We start from the raw sequence: 19955 nt of genomic DNA on the forward strand, positions 1-19955 counted from the left end.
ATTTGGAACTGGTGCTCACCACTCTCTGCCCTGTGACAGTTGGAACTGCTGCTTTCCACTCTCCCATCCCACGACAGTTTGAATTGGTGCTCGCCTCTCTCTGTTCTGTGACATTTGGAAGTGGTGCTCTCCAATCTCCGTCCTGTGACAGTTGGAAGTGGAGCTCTCCACTCTTTCTCCTGTGACAGTTGGAACTGGTGCTCCCCACTCTCTGCACTGTGACAGTTGGAACTGGTGCTCTCCACTCTCCCGTCCTGTGACATTTGGAACTGGCGCTCTCCACTCTCTGTCCTGTGACAGTTGGAACTGGTGCTCTCCACTCTCTGTCCTGTGACAGTTGGAACTGGTGCTCTCCACTCTCTTTCCTGTGACAGTTGGAACTGGTGATCACCACTCTCTCTCCTGTGACAGTTGGAACTGGTACGCTCCACTCTCTGTCCAAAAACAGTTGGAACTGGCGCTCTCCATTCTCTGTCCTCTGACAGTTGGAACTGGTGTTCTCCACTCTCTCTCCAGTGACAGTTCGAACTGGTGCTCTCTGCTCTCTCGTCCTGTGACTGTTGGAACCGGTGCACTCCACTCTCTGTCCTGTGACAGTTGGAACTGGTGCTCTCCACTCTCCCACCCTGTGACAGTTGGAAGTGGTGCTCTCCACTCTCTCTCCTGTGACAGTTGGAACTAGTACTCTCCAATCTCTCTCCTGTGACAGTTGGAACTGGTGCTCTCCATTCTGTCTCCTGTGACAGTTGGAACTGGTGCTCTCCACTCTCCTGTCCTGTGACAGTTGGAACTGGTGCTCTCCACCCTCTCTCCTGTGACAGTTGGAACTGATGCTCCCCACTCTCTGTGCTGTGACAGTTGGAACTGGTGCTCTCCACCCTCTCTCCTGTAACAGTTGGAACTGATGCTCCCCACTCTCTCTCCTGTGACAGGTAGAACTGGTGCTCTCCAATCTCTGTCCTGTGACAGTTGGAACCGGTGTTCTCCACTCTCTCTCTCCTGCGATAGTTGGAAGTGGTTCTCTCCAATTCTGTCCTGTGACAGTTGGAAATGATGCTCTCCACTCTCTCTGTCCTGTGCCAGTTGGAACTGATGCTCTCCATTCTCTCTCCTGTGGCATTTGGAACTGGTGCTCTCCACTCTCTCTCCTGTGACAGTTGGAACTGGTGCTCTCCACTCTCTCTCGAGTGACAGTTGGAACTGGTGCTCTCCGCTCTCTCTCCTGTGACAGTTGGAACTGGTGCTCTCCACTCTCTGTCCTGTGACAGTTGGAACTGGTGCTCTCCACTCTCTCTCGAGTGACAGTTGGAACTGGTGCTCTCCGCTCTCTCTCGAGTGACAGTTGGAACTGGTTCTCTCCACTCTCTCTCCTGTGACAGTTGGTGATATCCCGGTCCTCGGGTCTGCAGTGATGGTAAAATTTCTATCTGGCCGTGAGGATGCTATCCTTTGGTTTCAACTGGTCACGAATGAGTTCAGTCAGCTCTTCATATTACTTGTCCCTGGTGCTCCCGGGTGCCAGCAAATCCCTGACGAGACAATAAATCTCATCGCCACAACTGGAGAGCATATCGCCTGACGCTTCTCTCTCAGTGCGTTCGTGTGCTCCATCAGATCGTTTGCTGTAAAGTAGTGCCCGAGCCTTTCCGTAAAGGCCTGCCAATCATTGCCAATAGTAAAATCCTTTAGCGAGCCCAGAGTAGCCATGGTTGCGTGGAGTTCGTCCGCTTCCTTGTCGCTATTGTGATGTATGTAGCACACAAATCACTGACTCCACACGGTCTGGTGTTAATCTAACTGCTGTAACCTTCGTCCTTTATTGAACAGCTCCAGAGTGACTCTCAGGTGTGGTGGTCAGCCTTTTATACTGCCTCTTGCAGGTACTTTCAGGTCTCCCACCACAGCGCCCTCTGTGGTGTACCATTGTGCTTATTATACATTTAAGGTACCAGGACGATACACACATCAATACATAACAGTTTCTACTTAAACATTTACTGTGTTCCAGTAACTTTCCCCATTCTCTATTTCTATTTAAACAGTCACTGTGTTCCCCTTATCGCCCCCGACCTCTGGCTCAAATTAAACAGCCACTGTGTTCCCCTACTGCCCCACTCTCTATTTCTATTTAAACACTCACTTTGCTCCCCTTACCTTCCCTGTCCTCTGATTCTAATGAAACTGTCACTGTGTTCCCGTAAATTTTCCTCTGCTCTATTTCTCATTTAAAAAGTTACAGTATGCCCCTTTCTTCCTCGTTTTTCATATTCTAATTAAAAAGCTCCAGTGTTCCCCTTAATTTCCCTGTCCTTTGATTCTAATTAAACACTCATCGTTTTACCCTTACCTCCCCTATTCTCTGCTTCTAATTAAAAAGTGACTATATTCACCTCAACACCCAATGTTCCACTATTTCCAGTAATGCCATCTCCGAGCTCATCTTGTTAATGAGACCCAACTCCTGGTTCAACTTCCCAATAAATTGCTGAGAATATAAGAACGTTAGAACATAAGAAATAGGAGCCGATGTAGGCCACCTGGTCCCTCGAGCTTGCTCCACCATTTAATAATATCAGGGCTGAACTGACCATGGACTTAGCTCCATGTACCTGCCCATTCCCCGTAACCATTTATTCACTTGTCACTTAAAAATATGTCTATCTCTGCCTTAAATATATTCAATGACCCAGTCTCCACACCTCTCTGTGGCAGAGAATTCCATACATTTACAACCCTCTGAGAGAAGAAATTCCTCCTCATCTCAGGGCCCCTTATTCTGAGACAATGTCCCCGAGTTTTAGTTTCCCCAACGAGTGGAAATATCCTCTCTGCATCCACCTTGTCGAGCCCCTCATTATTTTATAAGTTTCAATAAATCATCACTCATTCTTCTGAATGCCAATGTGTATAGTAGGCCCAACCTACTCAACCTATCTTCATAAATCAACTCCCTCATCTCCAGAATCAACTTAGTGAACCTTCACTGAACAGCCTCCAATGCAAGTATATCCTTCCTTAAATACGGAGATCAAACTGCACGCAGTACTCCAGGTGTGGCCTCACCAATACCCTGTACAGTTGTAGCAGGACTTCTCTGCTTTTAAACTCTATCCCCCTTGCAATAAAAGCCAATATTCAATTTGCCTTCTGGATTACTTGCTGTACATGCATACTAACTTTTTGTGTTTCATGCACAAGGACCTCCAGGTCCCTCCGTACTGCAGCACTTTGCAATTGTTTTCCACTTAAATTATAATTTGCTTTTGTATTTTTTCTGCCAAATTGGATAACCTCACATTTTCCCACTTTGTATGTCATCTGCAAAATTTTTGCCCACTCACTTAGCCTGTCTATATCCCAATGTAGATGTTTTGTGTCCTCCGCACAATTTGCTTTCCCACCCATCCTCGTATCATCAGCAAATTTGGCGGCATTACACTCGGTCCCTTCATCCAAGTCATCAATATAGATTGTAAATAGTTAAGGCCCCAGAATCAATCCATGCAGTACCCCACTAGTTACTGTTTGCCACCTGGAAAATGACCCATTTATCCCTTCCCCCGGTCTCCCCTCCCTGCCCTTCTCCCGGTCTCACTCCCCCTTCCCCCGATCTCTCGCCCCCCCCTTCCCCTGGTCTCTCTTACCCCCCTTCCCCCGGTCTCTCCCCAACCCCCCCTACCCCCAGTCTCTCTCCTGGTCCCCACCTCCTGGTCCAATCCAGCCCGTCACCCACACCCCCCCCCCGCCCAGTCTTTTCCCCTCCCCCCGGTCTCTTCCACCCCCCACCCCCGGTCTCTCCCCACCCCACAGTCCCGCCCGTCCCCCCGGACACCCTCGTCCCCTCACATCCCCCCACCCGCCAGTCTCTCCTTGCCCCCCATCTCCCAGTCTCCCCACTCCCAGTCTCTCACCCCACCTCCCCACCCCACCTGACCTCCCCCCCCACCTCCCCCCGTCCCGGTCTCCCCCACCACCCCGGTCTCTCTCTGCCCCAGTCTCCCTCTCTATCCTGTCAAGTGCCCTCAGAATCTTATACGTTTCAATAAGATCACCTCTCATTCTTCTAAACTCAAATGTGTACAGGCCCAACCTGCTCAACCTTTCTGCATAAGTCAACTCCTTCATCTCAGCAATCAACCAAGTGAACCTTCTCTCAACTGCCTCCAAAGTAAGTATATCCCTCCTTAAATAAGGAGACCAAAACTGTACACAGTACTCCAGGTGTAGCCTCACCAATACCCGTACAGTTGTAGCAGGACTTCTCTGCTTTTATATTCTATCCCCCTTGCAATAATTGTCAACATTCCATTTGCCTTCCAAATTACTTGCTGTATCTGCATACTAACTTTTTGTGTTTTATGTACAAGAACCCCCAGATCCCTCTGTACTGCAGCATTTTGCAATCTCTCTCCACTTAAATAATAATTTGCTTTTTTATTTTTCCTACCAAAGTGGATAATCTCACATTTTCACACATTATACTCCATCTGCCAAAATTTTTCGCTCACTAAGCCTATCTATATTGCTTTACAGATTCTTTTCATCCTCCACACAACTTGCTTTCCCATCCATCTTTGTATCATCAGCATATTTGGCTACATTACACTCGGTCCCTTCATCCAAGTCATTAATATAGATTGTAAATAGTTGAGGCCCCAGCACTGATCCCTGTGGTTAACCACTAGTTACAGTTTGCCAATCTGAAAATGACCCATTTTTCCCAACTCTCTGTTTTCTGTTAGTTAGCCAATCCTCTAAATATATGCTAATATATTACCCCCAACCCTGTGAGGTCTTACCTTGCGATAGTCGGTCCCGGGCCTTCTGTGTAGGTCTGTTTGTTGCATCAGTTTGAGCTGCAGTGGGGATGGAGAAGAAACTGCTGGCTTTCACCCCGAGTACTTCTGAGCCCAGTAGGACCAACAATTTCTAATGTGGGACTGTCAGGGGAGGTGGGTTCCCTTCCTTGTAGGACATTAATGAACCAGATGGGTTGTGGGTTTTCTTACGCACACCCTTTTTCCTGTTTGAAATTCATTTTACATGGTGTTAAAAGCAGAGGATTTGCAGATCTGATGGAGTCACACGATTCATCAGGACCAGAATATTATCGACCTCTGAACGTGGAACCAAAAAGCACCATTCACAGCGGAGAGACACCATACACGTGCTCTGTCTGTGGATAAAGCTTCAGTCGATCGTCCCAACCTGGGGAGACACAAGTGCAGTCACACTGGGGAGAGGCCGTTCACCTGCTCCAAGTGTGGGAAGGGATTCACTCAGTCATCCCACCTGCTGAGACACCAGCAAGTTCACATGAGACTTCAGGGGTTGGATACTGCTCTTGGTCAGATCCAGGACTGAACCATGTTCATTCTGAGAGTTCGGGTTTGTTTCTGCTGATATTAATAACCCCTATAACTGGGCAAGAATTTAATATTTTGGATATATATCTGATTTTGTTCTCGGGGCTGTAATGTCCCTTTAAGAAATGCTGTCTGTGATATTACCCTTTAATTCAGAGACTCATCAGATATTAGTCAGTGTGTGATGTCCCTGTGGGGTGCAGTATGTTCAATGTCTGACCCTGAGCTGCCCCAGGGAGGGGGCAGTGTGTGATCTCCCTGTGGGGTGCAGTGTGTTCAGTGTCTGACCTTGAGCTACCCCAGGTAAAAATGAAACTGTCTCCAGTATTCAGTGGGAAAGGGGATTAAATTACACCGAGGATAATGAGCAGCCACCCACCGGTCTCAGCTTTATTGTCCAGTGATCACATTACCATCACACAGGAGCTCCTGATATTTACCTCCGGTGTGGATCATTGATGCAAGTGATGGTAAAAATGAAACTGTACCTACACCTGCTGTGGTTAATAAATCTGTAATTCTCTGATTTATTATGTCCTCTGTTTGCAAAGGAATCAAACACTTGCAACTCTCCAGTGAAATTTGCACAGTTTCTGTTTCCTCCCCAACCACTTCCAATATTTGTTGGCATCGTCTAGTGCAGTAATAACAAAGGCTGGGTTTAGTGTCATATAAAAAGAGACAGGGTCCAGTGTAATATAAACAGAGACATGGTCTCGTGTAATATAAACAGAGACAGGGTCCAGTGTAATATAAACAGAGACTGGGTCCAGTGTAATATAAACAGAGACAGGGTCTAGAGCAATATAAACAGGGACAGGGTCTAGTGTAATATAAACAGGGACAGGGTCCAGTGTAAAATAAACAGGGACAGGGTCTTGTGTAATATAAACAGAGACAGGGTCTTGTGTAATATAAACAGAGACAGGGTCTAGTGTAATATAAACACAGACAGGGTCTAGTGTAATATAAACAGGGATAGGGTCCAGTGTAAAATAAACAGGGCAGGGTCTTGTGTAATATAAACAGAGACAGGGTCTTGTGTAATATAAACAGAGACATGGTCTAGTGCAACATAAACAAAGACAGGGTCTAGTGTAATATAAACAGAGACAGGGTCTGGTGTAATATAAACAGAGACAGGGTCGAGTGTAATATAAACAGGGACAGGGTCTAGTGTAATATAAACAGAGACAGGACTTAGTGCAATATAAACAGAGACAGGGTCTAGTGTAATACAAACAGAATCATGGTCTAGTGTAATATAAACAGAGACAAGGTCCAGTGTAATATAAACAGAGACAGGACCTAGTGTAATATAAACAGAGACAGGGTCCAGTGTAATATAAACAGAGACTGGGTCCAGTGTAATATAAACAGAGACAGGGTCTAGAGCAATATAAACAGGGACAGGGTCTAGTGTAATATAAACAGGGACAGGGTCCAGTGTAAAATAAACAGGGACAGGGTCTTGTGTAATATAAACAGAGACAGGGTCTTGTGTAATATAAACAGAGACAGGGTCTAGTGTAATATAAACAGAGACAGGGTCTAGTGTAATATAAACACAGACAGGGTCTAGTGTAATATAAACAGGGATAGGGTCCAGTGTAAAATAAACAGGGCAGGGTCTTGTGTAATATAAACAGAGACAGGGTCTTGTGTAATATAAACAGAGACATGGTCTAGTGCAACATAAACAAAGACAGGGTCTAGTGTAATATAAACAGAGACAGGGTCTGGTGTAATATAAACAGAGACAGGGTCGAGTGTAATATAAACAGGGACAGGGTCTAGTGTAATATAAACAGAGACAGGACTTAGTGCAATATAAACAGAGACAGGGTCTAGTGTAATACAAACAGAATCATGGTCTAGTGTAATATAAACAGAGACAAGGTCCAGTGTAATATAAACAGAGACAGGACCTAGTGTAATATAAACAGAGACAGGGTCCAGTGTAATATAAACAGAGACTGGGTCCAGTGTAATATAAACAGAGACAGGGTCTAGTGTAATATAAACAGAGACAGGGTCATAAGAACATAAGAATTAGGAACAGGAGTAGGCCATCTAGCCCCTCGAGCCTGCTCCGCCATTCAATAAGATCATGGCTGATCTGGTCGTGGACTCAGCTCCACTTACCCGCCCTCTCCCCGTAACCCTTAATTCCCTTATTGGTTAAAAATCTATCTATCTGTGATTTGAATACATTCAATGAGCTAGCCTCAACTGCTTCCTTGGGCAGAGAATTCCAGAGATTCACAACCCTCTGGGAGAAAAAATTCTTTCTCAACTCGGTTTTAAATTGGCTCCCCCATATTTTGAGGCTGTGCCCCCAAGTTCTAGTCTCCCCTACCAGTGGAAACAACCTCTCTGCCTCTATCTTGTCTATCCATTTCATGATTTTAAATGTTTCTATAAGATCACCCCTCATCCTTCTGAACTCCAACGAGTAAAGACCCAGTCTACTCAATCTATCATCATAAGGTAACCCCCTCATTTCTGGAATCAGCCTAGTGAATCGTCTCTGTACCCCCTCCAAGGCTAGTATATCCTTCCTTAAGTAAGGTGACCAAAACTGCACGCAGTACTCCAGATGCGGCCTTACCAATACCCTGTACAGTTGCAGCAAGACCTCCCTGCTTTTGTACTCCATCCCTCTCGCAATGAAGGCCAACATTCCATTCGCCTTCCTGATTACCTGCTGCACCTGCAAACTATCCTTTTGGGATTAATGCACAAGGATCCCCAGGTCCCTTTGCACCGCAGCATGTTGTAATTTCTCCCCATTCAAATAATATTCCCTTTTACTGTTTTTTTCCCAAGGTGGATGACCTCACACTTTCCGACATTGTATTCCATCTGCCAAACCTTAGCCCATTCGCTTAACCTATCCAATTCTCCTTGCAGCCTCTCTGAGTCCTCTACACAACCCGCTTTCCCACTAATCTTAGTGTCATCTGCAAATTTTGTTGCACTACACTCTGTCCCCTCTTCTAGGTCATCTATGTATATTGTAAACAGTTGTGGTCCCAGCACTGATCCCTGTGGCACACCACTAACCACTGATTTCCAACCGGAAAAGGACCCATTTATCCCGACTCTGTGCTTTCTGTTCGCCAGCCAATTCTCTATCCATGCTAATACATTTCCTCTGACTCCGCGTACCTTTATCTTCTGCAGTAACCTTTTGTGTGGCACCTTAACGAATGCCTTTTGGAAATCTAAATACACCACATCCATCGGTACACCTCTATCCACCATGCTCGTTATATCCTCAAAGAATTCCAGTAAGTTAGTTAAACATGATTTCCCTTTCATGAATCCATGCTGCGTCTGCTTGATTGCACTATTCCTATCTAGATGTCCCGCTATTTCTTCCTTAATGATAGTTTCAAGCATTTTCCCCACTTTTATTGCAAGGTGGTTGGAGTACAAGAGTAAGGAAGTCTTTCTACAATTGTACAGGGTTTTGTTGAGACCACAGAGGCGGTCCAACGATGGTTCACTAGATTGATCCCTGGGATGAGAGGGTTGTGTCTGAGGAGAGATTGAGTAGATTATACTCTCTGCAGTTTAGAAAAATGAGAGGGGATCTCATTGAAAAGTACAAGATTCTGAGGGGTATTGACAGGGTCGATGCTGAGAGGTTGCTTCCCCGGCTGGAGAGTCGAGAAATAGGGGGCATAGTCTCAGGATAAGGGGAAGGCCATTTCAGACTGAGTTGAGGAGGAATGTCCTCACTCAGACGGTTGTGAATCTTTGGAATTCTCTGCCTGAAAGGACTGTGGATGCTGAGTCATTGAGTATATTCAAGGCTAAGATCGATAGATTTATGGACTCAAGGGGAATCACGGGATTATGGGGAACAGACATGAAAGTGGAGTTGAGATCGATGATCAGCCATGATATCGAGTGACGGAGCAGGCTCGAAGTGCTGTATGGCCTACTCCTGCTTCCAATTCTTATGCTCTTATGTTCTTAAATTGTTTCCAGAGGCTGAAGGGTTTGTAACCAGAGGACACAGATTTAACTAGCACAAGAATCCGAGGGGAAATGAGGAAATAAATACGCAATGAGCTGTTGTGATCTGGAATACACTGCCTGAAAGGGTGTTGGGAGCAGATTCAGTGATAAGTTTCAGCAGGAAATTGGGTCAATACTTGAATTGAAAAATTGCAGATATATTGGGAAAGAGCAGCGGGGATGGGACTGATTCGGATATTGGGAAAGAGCAGGGGGAGTGGGACTGACTGGGAAAGAGCAGGGGGAGTGGGACTGATTGGGATATTGGGAAAGAGCAGGGGGAGTGGGACTGATTGGGATATTGGGAAAGAGCAGGGGGAGTGGGACTAATTGGTTATATCTTTCAAATGAGTGCCGGCACAGACACCAGTGGGGTAAATGTACACGTTCTGTGCTGTAACATTATGTGATTGTATAACTACATCACATCTCTGCTAATATTACACTAGGCCCTGTCCCTGTTTATATTACACTAGGCCCTGTCTCTGTTTATATTACACTGGACGCTGTCCATGTTTATATTACACTGGACTCTGTCTCTGTTTATATTACACTAGACCCTGTCACTGTTTATATTACACTAGACCCTGTCTCTGTTTATATTACACTAGACCCTGTCTCTCTTTATATTACACTGGACCCTGTCTCTGTTTATATTACACTCGACGCTGTGGTCTCACCAAAACCCTGTACAATTGTAGAAAGACTTCCTTACTCTTGTACTCCAACCCCCTTGCAATAAAAGCCAACATGCCATTCACCTTCATAATTGCTTGCTGTACTTGCATGCTAACTTTGAGTGTTTCCTGTACGAGAACACCCAAGCCTCTCTGAACACCCAACATTTAATATTTTCGCACAATTTAAAAAATCAATTTTTCTGTCCTTCCTAATAAAGTGAATAACCTCATAGTTCCCCACATTATGCTTCATCTGCCACCTTATTGCTCACTCTCTTAACCTGTCCATATCTCTTTGCAGATGCTTTGTGTTCTCCTCACAGTGCACTGTCCCACCCATCCCTCGATACTGCTCCTGACACCCGGCACCTCTTGAACCACTGCATCAACATTGGGAAGAAATGACTGGGCTGAGGTGTGTCTTGGATAAAAACATGAGGACCACTGTGTCTGTAGTGTGCACCATCTACAGCAGCAAGTCACCAAGGCTTTTTTGACAGCACTTTCCAAACCCACAACCTCCTCCAGGTAGAAGGACAAGGACAGCAGTTGCATGGGAATACTGGCACCTCCAAGTTCCCCTCCAAGTCACGCAGCATCCTGACCTCAGCACTGTGGGAGCACCTTCACCACATCGATTGCAGCACAGTTGAAGAAGGCAGCGGCTCACCACCACCTTCTAAAGGGGCAATTAAGGATGGGCAATAAATGCAGGCTGGTTCGCCCACATCCCGAGAATGAACAAATAAAGAACAAGCTGCAGAACTACCGACACCATCAGCTTTAAGGAGACGTTTCTCTTTGGAGATCGGATTGCCCATTGAGTTTGATTAAACTGATGATAAAGTAACAATGCTGCTTTGCCACGTGACAGTAACAGGTTATCAGAATATTCCCCATCGGGTGAAACCGAATGGCAGACTTGGATATCGTGTACATCCATCTTTTAAAAAGTTGAGGGAATTCCGTTTTAAGATAGATTCCATCCAGTTCATAATAAGTCCTCAATCAGCTCGTCTTATCATTGAGATATCAAGGACTAGGCACATGGTGTTTAAAAGAAAGCTGATTTATTTGACATTTACAGAATATCAAACTATAGCCCAGTTACAGGGGTTTTAACATCGGCAGAAACAAACTCCCAACTGCCAGAATGAACATGGTTCAGTTCCGGAAGCCAACTCATGCAGTCAATTGTGAACTCGCTGGTGTTTCAGGTAGTCGGATGACTGAGTGAATCCCTTCCCACACACAGAGCAGGTGAATGGCCTCTCCCTGGTGTGAATTTGCTGGTGTCTCAAGAGGTCGGATGACACAGCGAATCCCTTTCCACACACGGAGCAAGGGAACGGTCTCTCTTTCGTGTGAACTTGCTTGTTGTGTGCCAGTAGGTTGGATGACACAGCGAATCTCTTCCCACACATGGAGCAAGGGAACGGCCTCTCCCCAGTGTGAATTCGCTGGTGTCTCAGGAAATCAGATGACCGAGTGAATCCTTTCCCACACTCAGAGCAGGTGAACAATCTTTCCTTCGTGTGAACTCGCTTGTTGTGTGCCAGCAGGCTGGATAACTGAGTGAATTTCTTCCCACAGAAAGAGCAGCTGAACGGCCTCTCTCCATTGTGAAGTCGCCAGTGTTTCTGGAAAACGGCTAACCGAGCATATCCCTTCCCACAGACGGAACAGGTGAACGGCCTCTCCCCAGTGTGAATTTGCTGGTGTCTCAAGAGGTCGGATGACACAGCGAATCCCTTCCCACACATGGAGCAAGAGAACGGCCTCTCCTTCGTGTGAACTTGCTTGTTGTGTGCCAGCAGGTTGGATGACACAGCGAATCCCTTCCCACACATGGAGCAAGTGAACGGCCTCTCCTCAATGTGAATTCGCTGGTGTCTCAGGAGCTCGGATGACCGAGTGAATCCCTTCCCACACTCAGAGCAGGTGAACGGTCTCTCCTTCATGTGAACTTGCTTGCTGTGTGCCAGCAGGTTGGATGACTGAGTGAATCTCTTCCCACAGACAGAGCACCTGAATGGCTTCTCCCCAGTGTGAACTTGCTGATGTGTCAACATGGTACCTTACTGAGTGAAATCCCTCCCACACACCGAGCAGGTGAACGGCCTCTCCCTGGTGTGACTGCGCCGATGAATTTCCAGCTCAGACGGGTAATTGAATCCCTTCCCACAGTCCCCACGGTTTCTCCATGGAGCGGGTGTCCTGGTGTCTCTCCAGGTTGGACGATCAGTTGAAGCCTCGTCCACACAGAGAACACATGTACAGTTTCTCCCCGCTGTGAATGGTGCAATGATTTTTCAGGCTGTGAAACTGGCTAAAGGTCTTTCTACAGTCAGTGCATTGGAACACTCTCACTAGGGTGTGTGTGGCTCGGTGCTTTTCCAGTCACACAGACAGAACAGACAAACATTTCTCCTTCCACATTCAAAGGCTGATGATATTCAGGTCCTGATGAATCGAATGACTCTGTCAGATCTTGATGTGATGTTTGGTTTGAGTTTCTCGTCTGTAAATCCTCCCCTTCTAATATCCTGTAAAAGGAGTTTACAAAAGTCATCATTAAGTTCATGATAGAAATTCAGAACAGACAAGTCTAGTTTCTATACAATTTTCCTTCAAATGCTGGGGATGATTCAACCCAAAACCAGTCTGTTAATCATTTTCAGTTAGGGACTTAGCATGTGCTCACACCATCTTTCTCACCATTGATGTTAATAGAGCATCACACCTGCAAACCTGGTTTTAAATTTAAATTCACTCAACAAATTTATTTAACAGAAGACAAACATGTAAACAGATCATGGCCCAATAATACAGATCTATATTCACAGAAGAAAGTCTGTTATCTAAATCCTCGAGTGGACAAAATAAAGATCCCAAATGCAAGAGTACCGTGAATCCTGTGTTAAAATGTTTCAAATCTTGTCCGGTTCCTTCCTTATTACAGAATTCCCCCTCCCTGTGGGAATAAATATTGGTTAAAAATTAATTGTAAATTTCTAACCGATTCTTACACTCTCAGAGTTTCAAGCTGACCAGATCTTTCTCTCAGAGAATCTCCAAACAGACTATTTGATTTAAACACAGCTCGCCTCTCCTTTAAATCCAGGATTACAATTACTGGGAATTTGAATACACAACCACACAAATTTAAAAGGGCCTGTAAGTGAATTATTCCTCACTCCAGCCTGTAACCAATGAAATTGTAACACCAAAGCTGAATTTCTGCTTTCGTGCGCCGGGTTAAAAACTTTTGACTGTACGTGGGGATTCTAACCCTGGGAATGAACATGGGGATTCTAATCCTGGGACTGTACATGGGCAATCCAACCCTGGGACTGTACTTGGGGATTCTAACCCTGGGACTGAACATGGGGATTCTAACCCTGGGACTGAACATGGGCAATCCAACCCTGGGACTGTACATGGGGAATCCAACCCTGGGACTGTACTTGGGGATTCTAACCCTGGGACTGAACATGGGGATTCCAACCCTGAGACTGTACATGGGGAATCCAACCCTGGGACTGTACATGGGGAATCCAACCCTGGGACTGTATATGGGGATTCCAAACCTGAGACTGTACATGGGGATTCCAACCCTGGGACTGTACATGGGAAATCTAACCCTGGGATGGTAAAAGGGGGCCAGCTCTGGGGCTCTTCTGTTAGAATTGTGTGAGATCTAAACCGTAAGCTGGGCACTTACCAACGTCTTCAGGAGAGATGGTGAGAAATCCAACGGTGGAGAATGAATAAAATAAATGAGGAATTGACATTCACACCCGGGCACTTGGACCCGGTTGCGAACAGACACCGATGCTCCGCAAACTCGGTTCCCGTGCTATGATGACTGCGCATGAGCTGTCACGCCATGAAGCGAGCGGACTGCACTCTGAACCTTCCCGCCTTCCTGTATAAAGATGGCGGTGAATCTGGGCCAGTTACCAGGAGAAAAACCCATCGCTGCAAACGCTGGAGTTTCGGGTTATTACTCGGGGCTTGCGGCCTACACCAGTTCATTATGAAGCCTCCCCGCCCATTTGCCGATCGATGATTCGCCTGCGCCTCGCTGATTCTCACCCGGTACAGAGTCCGGCTCCAGCCTGAGCTCGTCTCAGCGTCCGTGCGTCTCCAGTGCTCGCTCTGCGCATGCCCAGCTCACACTGCCCGGGAGATTGACGGCAGCTCCGGACCAATAGAAACAGCGGGGGCGAGGCTGGAGGACCGAGCGGGCGGTTGGTCCTCCAAAAATTGGAGTCCGAGGTGGGCGGGGCTGAGCCCGGGTCTCCCGCACTGAGCATGCGCGGGCGGAGAAGACGGATGTCAGTCGACCGGATGCTTCGGGAAGGTGGTAGGAGATTGTGGGCGCGGGGGAGGATGTGGACCCACGGGTGGGCCTGGGAGAATTCATATACACCCGGTGTAGGCCTCAGGGTCAGAATCAGAGCCCACAGAACCCGGGTTTGCCCCGCGGTGACAGGCCCGGGTCAGCGGGGTCACTGGCGCAAGCGCGGGCAACTTGGGCAGGAACAATTAGTGGGCGGGGCTTCAGGGTCCCAGTGCCTGCGAGATGGAGTAACCTGGGCAACACGCGCGTCATCACCTCACAACACCAACCTGGATTTATATAGCGCCTTCAACCTGGTAAAATAGCCAAAGCCGTTTCTCAGGAGCGTTATAGAGAATAGTTTGATACTGAGGCGGAGAGATTTAGAATCACAGAAATTTACGGCACAGAAGGAGGCCATTCAGCCTGTGTCCGCGCCGGCCGACACAGAGGAGTTGGGGCAAGTACAAACCGGACGGTCTGAACCTGGGCAGGACTGGAACCAATGTACGAGGGGGAGTGTTTGCTTGTGCTGTTGGGGAGGAGTTAAACTAATATGGCAGGGGGATGGGAACCTATGCAGGGAGACAGATGGAAGTAAAATGGGGGCAGAAGCAAAAGGTAGAAAGGGGATAAGGAAAGGTGGAGGGCAGAGAAATCAAAGGCAAACATCAAAAAGGGCCACATTACAACATAATTCTAAAAGGACAAAGTGTGTTTAAAAAAACAAGCCTGAAGGCTCTGTGCCTCAATGCGAGGAGCATTCCTAATAAGGTGGATGACTTAACTGTGCAGATAGCAGTTAACGGATATGATGTAATTGGCATCACGCAGACATGGCTCCAGGGTGACCAAGGCTGGGAACTCAACATCCAGGGGTATTCAATATTCAGGAAGGATAGACAGAAAGGAAAAGGAGTTTAAAGAGGAGATTAACGCAATAGTAAGGAAGGACATTAGCTTGGATGATGTGGAGTCTATTTGGATGGAGCTGCAGAACACCAAAGGGCAGAAAACACGAGTGGGAGTTATGTACTGACCACCAAACAGTGGTCATGAGGTTGAAGATGGCATCAAACAGGAAATTAGGGATGTGTGCAATAAAGGTACAGCAGTTATCATGGGTGACTTTAATCTACATATAGATTGGGCTATCCAAACTGGTAGCAATACGGTGGAGGAGAATTTCCTGGAGTGTATTAGGGATGGTTTTCTCGACCAATATGTCGAGGAACCATTAGAGGGCTGGCCATCTGAGACTGGGTCTTGTGTAATGAGAGAGGATTAATTAGCAAACTTGTTCTGCGAGGCCCCTTGGGGAAGAGTGACCATAATATGGTAGAATTCTCCATTAAGATGGAGAGTGACACAGTTAATTCAGAGACTAGAGTCCTGAACTTAAAGAAAGGTAACTTAGATGGTATGAGACGTGAATTGGCTAGGATAGACTGGCGAAAGATACTTAATGGGTTGACGGTGGATAGGCAATGGCAGGCATTTAAAGATCGCATGGATGAACTTCAACAATTGTACATCCCTGTCTGGAGTAAAAATAAAACAGGGAAGGTGGCTCAACCGTGGCTAACAAGGTAAATTAGGGATCGTGTTAAATCCAAGGAAAAGGCATATAAATTGGCCAGAAAAAGCAGCAAACCTGAGGAATGGGGGAAATTTAGAATTCAGCGGAGGAGGACAAAGCGTTTAATTAGGAGGGGGAAAATAGAGTAAGTTTGCAGGGAACATAAAAACTGACTGCAAAAGCTTCTACAGATATGTGAAGAGAAAAAGATTAGTGAAGATAAATGTAGGTCCTTTGCAGTCAGAATCAGGTGAATTTATAATGGGGAACAAAGAACTTGCAAACCAATTGAACAAATACTTTGGTTCTGTCTTCCAGAAATACTAGGGGACCGAGGGTCTAGCGAGAAGGAGGAACTGAAGGAAATCCTTAATAGTCAGGAAATTGTGTTGGGGAAATTGATGGGATTAAAAGCAGATAAACCCCACGGGCCTGATAGTCTGCATCCCAGAGTACTTAAGGAAGTGGCCCTAGAAATAGTGGATGCATTGGTGGTCACTTTCCAACATTCTATAGACTCTGGATCAGTTCTTATGGATTGGAGGGTAGCTAATGTAACCCCAACTTTTAAAAAAGGAGGGAGAGAGAAAACAGGGAATTATATACCAGTTAGCCTGACATCGGTAGTGGGGAAAATGTTGGAATCAATTCAAGATGAAATAGCAGCGCATTTGTAAAGCAGTGACAAGTCAGTATGGATTTATGAAAGGGAAATCATGCTTGACAAATCTTCTCGAATTTTTTGAGGATGTAACTAGTCGAATGGACAAGGGAGAACCATTGAATGTGCTGTATTTGGATTTTCAAAAGGCTTTTGACAAGGTCCCACATGAGATTACTGTGCAAAATCAAAGCACAATGGTATTGGGGGTAATGTATTGACGTGGATAGAGAACTAGTTGGCAGACAAGGAGCAAAGAGTAGAACTAAACGGGTCCTTTTCAGAATGGCAGGCAGTGACTAGTGGAGTGCCGCAGGGCTCAGTGCTGGGACCCCAGCTATTTACAATATATATTAATGATTTGGACGAAGGAATTGAATGTGCCACCGGGTACACCTGTACCAACCTTCTGACTTGGCACAGAGTCTTAGTAAGTTGATAAGTGGGATTGCCCTAGGTCTCCATCAGTTACCCAGAAAGAGAGCTTTCCCTCTGCAATATGCTGCAGGTTTCCTTGGGCTTGTTCCACAAACAAAGATCCATACATTACTTCCAGCCATTTCATTGTAGATGATTTGTTCCCTTTTATAATCTGGTTTACCCGCTTTTTAGCATTAAACCAGTTGCAACATATGTGCGTGGAGGCCTACAAAAGGCCGTGAGACAAGGACTCGGGCAGTGTCGGTGAGAGGCGACAGTCCGGGGTGCGTGGAGGCCTACAAAAGGCTGTGAGACAAGGACTCGGGCAGTGTCGGCGAGAGGCGATAGTCTGGGGTGCGTGGAGACCTACAAAAGGCCGCGAGACAAGGAGTCGAGCAGTGTCTGTGAGAGGCGATAGTCCGGGGTGTGTGGAGACCTACAAAAGGCCGTGAGACAAGGAGTCGAGCAGTGTCGGCGAGAGGTGACAGTCCGGGGTGTGTGGAGACCTACAAAAGGCCGTGAGACAAGGAGTCGAGCAGTGTCGGCGAGAGGCGACAGTCCGGGGTGTGTGGAGACCTACAAAAGGCCGTGAGACAAGGAGTCGAGCAGTGTCGGCGAGAGGCGGAGCTTGTGCAGCTACAGGAGGAAGGCAAAAAAGAAGTAGAAAGAAATAGAAAGGTGACGTCACAGCCAAGAGGGTAAGTGATTGGCTGCTGATTGGTGAGTAGTTTTTCTTTTTTCTCTTCTGTAACAGTGAGTAAACTTTAGCATTGTTGTTGCCAATTTAAGTGTATCTAAGGGTTAAGCCATGGCAGGAGAACTCGGTCACGTGATATGCTCCTCCTGTAACATGTGGGAACTCGGGGACACTTCCGGTGTCCCTGACAACTACGTGTGCGGGAAGTGTATCCGCCTCCAGCTCCTGACGGTCCGCATTGCGGAATTGGAGCTGAGGGTGGATTCACTCTGGAGCATCCATGATGCTGAGAATGACGTGAGTAGCACGTGTAGCGAGTTGGTCTTACCGCAGGTGAAGGGAATGGAAGCCAGATAGGGAATGGAAGACCAGCAGGAAGAGTAGTGCAAGGAAGATAGTGCCGGGGTCCCCTGCGGTCATCCCCCTGCAAAACAGATACACCGCTTTGAGTACTGTTGAGGGGGATGAATCATCAGGGGAGGGCAGGAGCAGCCTAATTCATGGCACCGTGGCTGGCTCTGCTGCACAGGAGGGCAGGAAAAAGAGTGGGAGAGCGATAGTGATAGGGGATTCAATTGTAAGGGGAATAGATAGGCGTTTCTGCGGCAGCAAACCGAGACTCCAGGATGATATGTTGCCTCCCTGGTGGAAGGGTCAAGGATGTCTCGGAGCGGGTGCAGGACATTCTGAAAAGGGAGGGTGAACAGCCAGTTGTCGTGGTGCACATTGGTACCAACGATATAGGTAAAAAAAGGGCTGAGGTCCTACGAGACGAATTTAAGGAGCTAGGAGCTAAATTAAAACGTAGGACCTCAAAAGTAGTAATCTCGGGATTGCTACCAGTGCCACGTGCTAGTCAGAGTAGGAATCGCAGGATAGCACAGATGAATACGTGGCTTGAGCAGTGATGCAGCAGGGAGGGATTCAAATTCCTGGGGCATTGGAACCGGTTCTGGGGGAGGTGGGACCAGTACAAACCGGACGGTTTGCACCTGGGCAGGACCGGAACCAATGTCCTAGGGGGAGTGTTTGCTAGTGCTGTTAGGGAGGAGTTAAACTAATATAGCAGGGGTATGGGAACCAATGCAGGGAGATAGAGGGAAACAAAATGGAGACAGAAGCAAAAGACAGAGGAGATGAGTAAAAATGGAGGGCAGAGAAACCCAAGGCAAAAAACAAAAAGAGCCACAGTACAGCAAAATTCTAAAGGGTCAAAGTGTAATTAAAAAGGCAAGCATGAAAGCTCGGTGCCTCAATGCGAGGAGTATTCGGAACCCAGGAGAGGGCTCTGAGCTAGTTAGAGTGGGTTCGAGCTCAGATGAACAGGACCCCAAGAAAGAATGCAAAAGGCAGGAGGCAACAGAGCAGAGTAGCACTGGGGTAAGTGGAAACCACAAGGTGATAGGAAGGGACAATATGTATGAATATAAAGGGGCTGCAGGAGGGATCAAAACTAAAAATCATGGTTTTAAAAACTAGTATTAAAACACTCTACCTAAACGCACGCAGCATTCGAAATAAAGTAAATGAGTTGATGGCACAAATCATTACAAATGGGTATGATTTGGTGGCCATTACAGAAACGTGGTTTCAGGGTGGCCAAGACTGGGAATTAAACATACAGGGGTACCTGACTATTCGGAAAGATAGACAAGAAGGGAAAGGAGGTGGGGTAGCTCTGTTAATAAAGGATGATATCAGGGCAGTTGTGAGAGACGATATTGACTCTAATGAACAAAATGTTGAATCATTGTGGGTGGAGATTAGAGATAGTAAGGGGAAAAAGTCACTGGTGGCCGTAGTTTATAGGCCCCCAGATAATAACTTCATGATGGGGCGGACAATAATCAAGGGAATAATGGAGGCATGTGAAAAAGGAATGGCAGTAATCATGGGGGATTTTAACCTACATATCGATTGGTCAAATCAGATCGCACGGGGTAGCCTTGAGGAGGAATTCATAGAATGCATACGGGATTGTTTCTTAGAACAGTATGTTACAGAACCTACAAGGGAGCAAACTATCTTTGATCTGGTCCTGTCAAATGAGACAGGAATAATAAACGATCTCCAAGTAAAAGATCCTCTCGGAATGAGTGATCATAGTATGGTTGAATTTGTAATACAGATTGAGGCTGAGGAAGTAGTGCCTCAAACGAGCATACTATGCTGAAACAA

The 19955-nt window shown here is 46.6% G+C and overlaps 1 protein-coding gene and 1 pseudogene across 4 annotated transcripts; one reads left to right on the forward strand and one right to left on the reverse strand.

Annotated features, from left to right (window-relative positions):
- LOC139250539 (zinc finger protein 850-like) overlaps nt 1-19955 on the forward strand; it is a 180059-nt pseudogene that overhangs the window by 124617 nt on the left and 35487 nt on the right.
- LOC139250533 (zinc finger protein 623-like) lies at nt 11156-14219 on the reverse strand. 4 transcript variants are annotated; one of them, XM_070872911.1, is made up of 3 exons: nt 14174-14219; nt 12983-13049; nt 11156-12621 (listed from the first exon to the last, which is right to left on the reverse strand). In XM_070872911.1, the coding sequence occupies exon 3, from the start codon at nt 12145-12147 to the stop codon at nt 11266-11268; it is 882 nt and encodes a 293-aa protein (XP_070729012.1). In that variant the 5' UTR covers nt 12148-12621; nt 12983-13049; nt 14174-14219; the 3' UTR covers nt 11156-11265. The 4 variants fall into 4 exon arrangements, with proteins under 4 accessions (XP_070729012.1, XP_070729014.1, XP_070729013.1 ...); XM_070872913.1 differs by lacking the exon at nt 12983-13049 and having other exon boundaries at nt 14174-14215; XM_070872912.1 differs by lacking the exons at nt 12983-13049; nt 14174-14219 and adding an exon at nt 13800-13845.

This window comes from Pristiophorus japonicus, unplaced genomic scaffold (genome assembly GCF_044704955.1).
Source record: "Pristiophorus japonicus isolate sPriJap1 unplaced genomic scaffold, sPriJap1.hap1 HAP1_SCAFFOLD_387, whole genome shotgun sequence".
NCBI classification, from domain to species: domain Eukaryota; kingdom Metazoa; phylum Chordata; class Chondrichthyes; family Pristiophoridae; genus Pristiophorus; species Pristiophorus japonicus.

Excerpts from the sequence above, each read along its gene's own strand:
- LOC139250533 (XM_070872911.1), bottom strand. The coding sequence starts at position 12,147 with ATGTTGACACATCAGCAAGTTCACACTGGGGAGAAGCCATTCAGGTGC.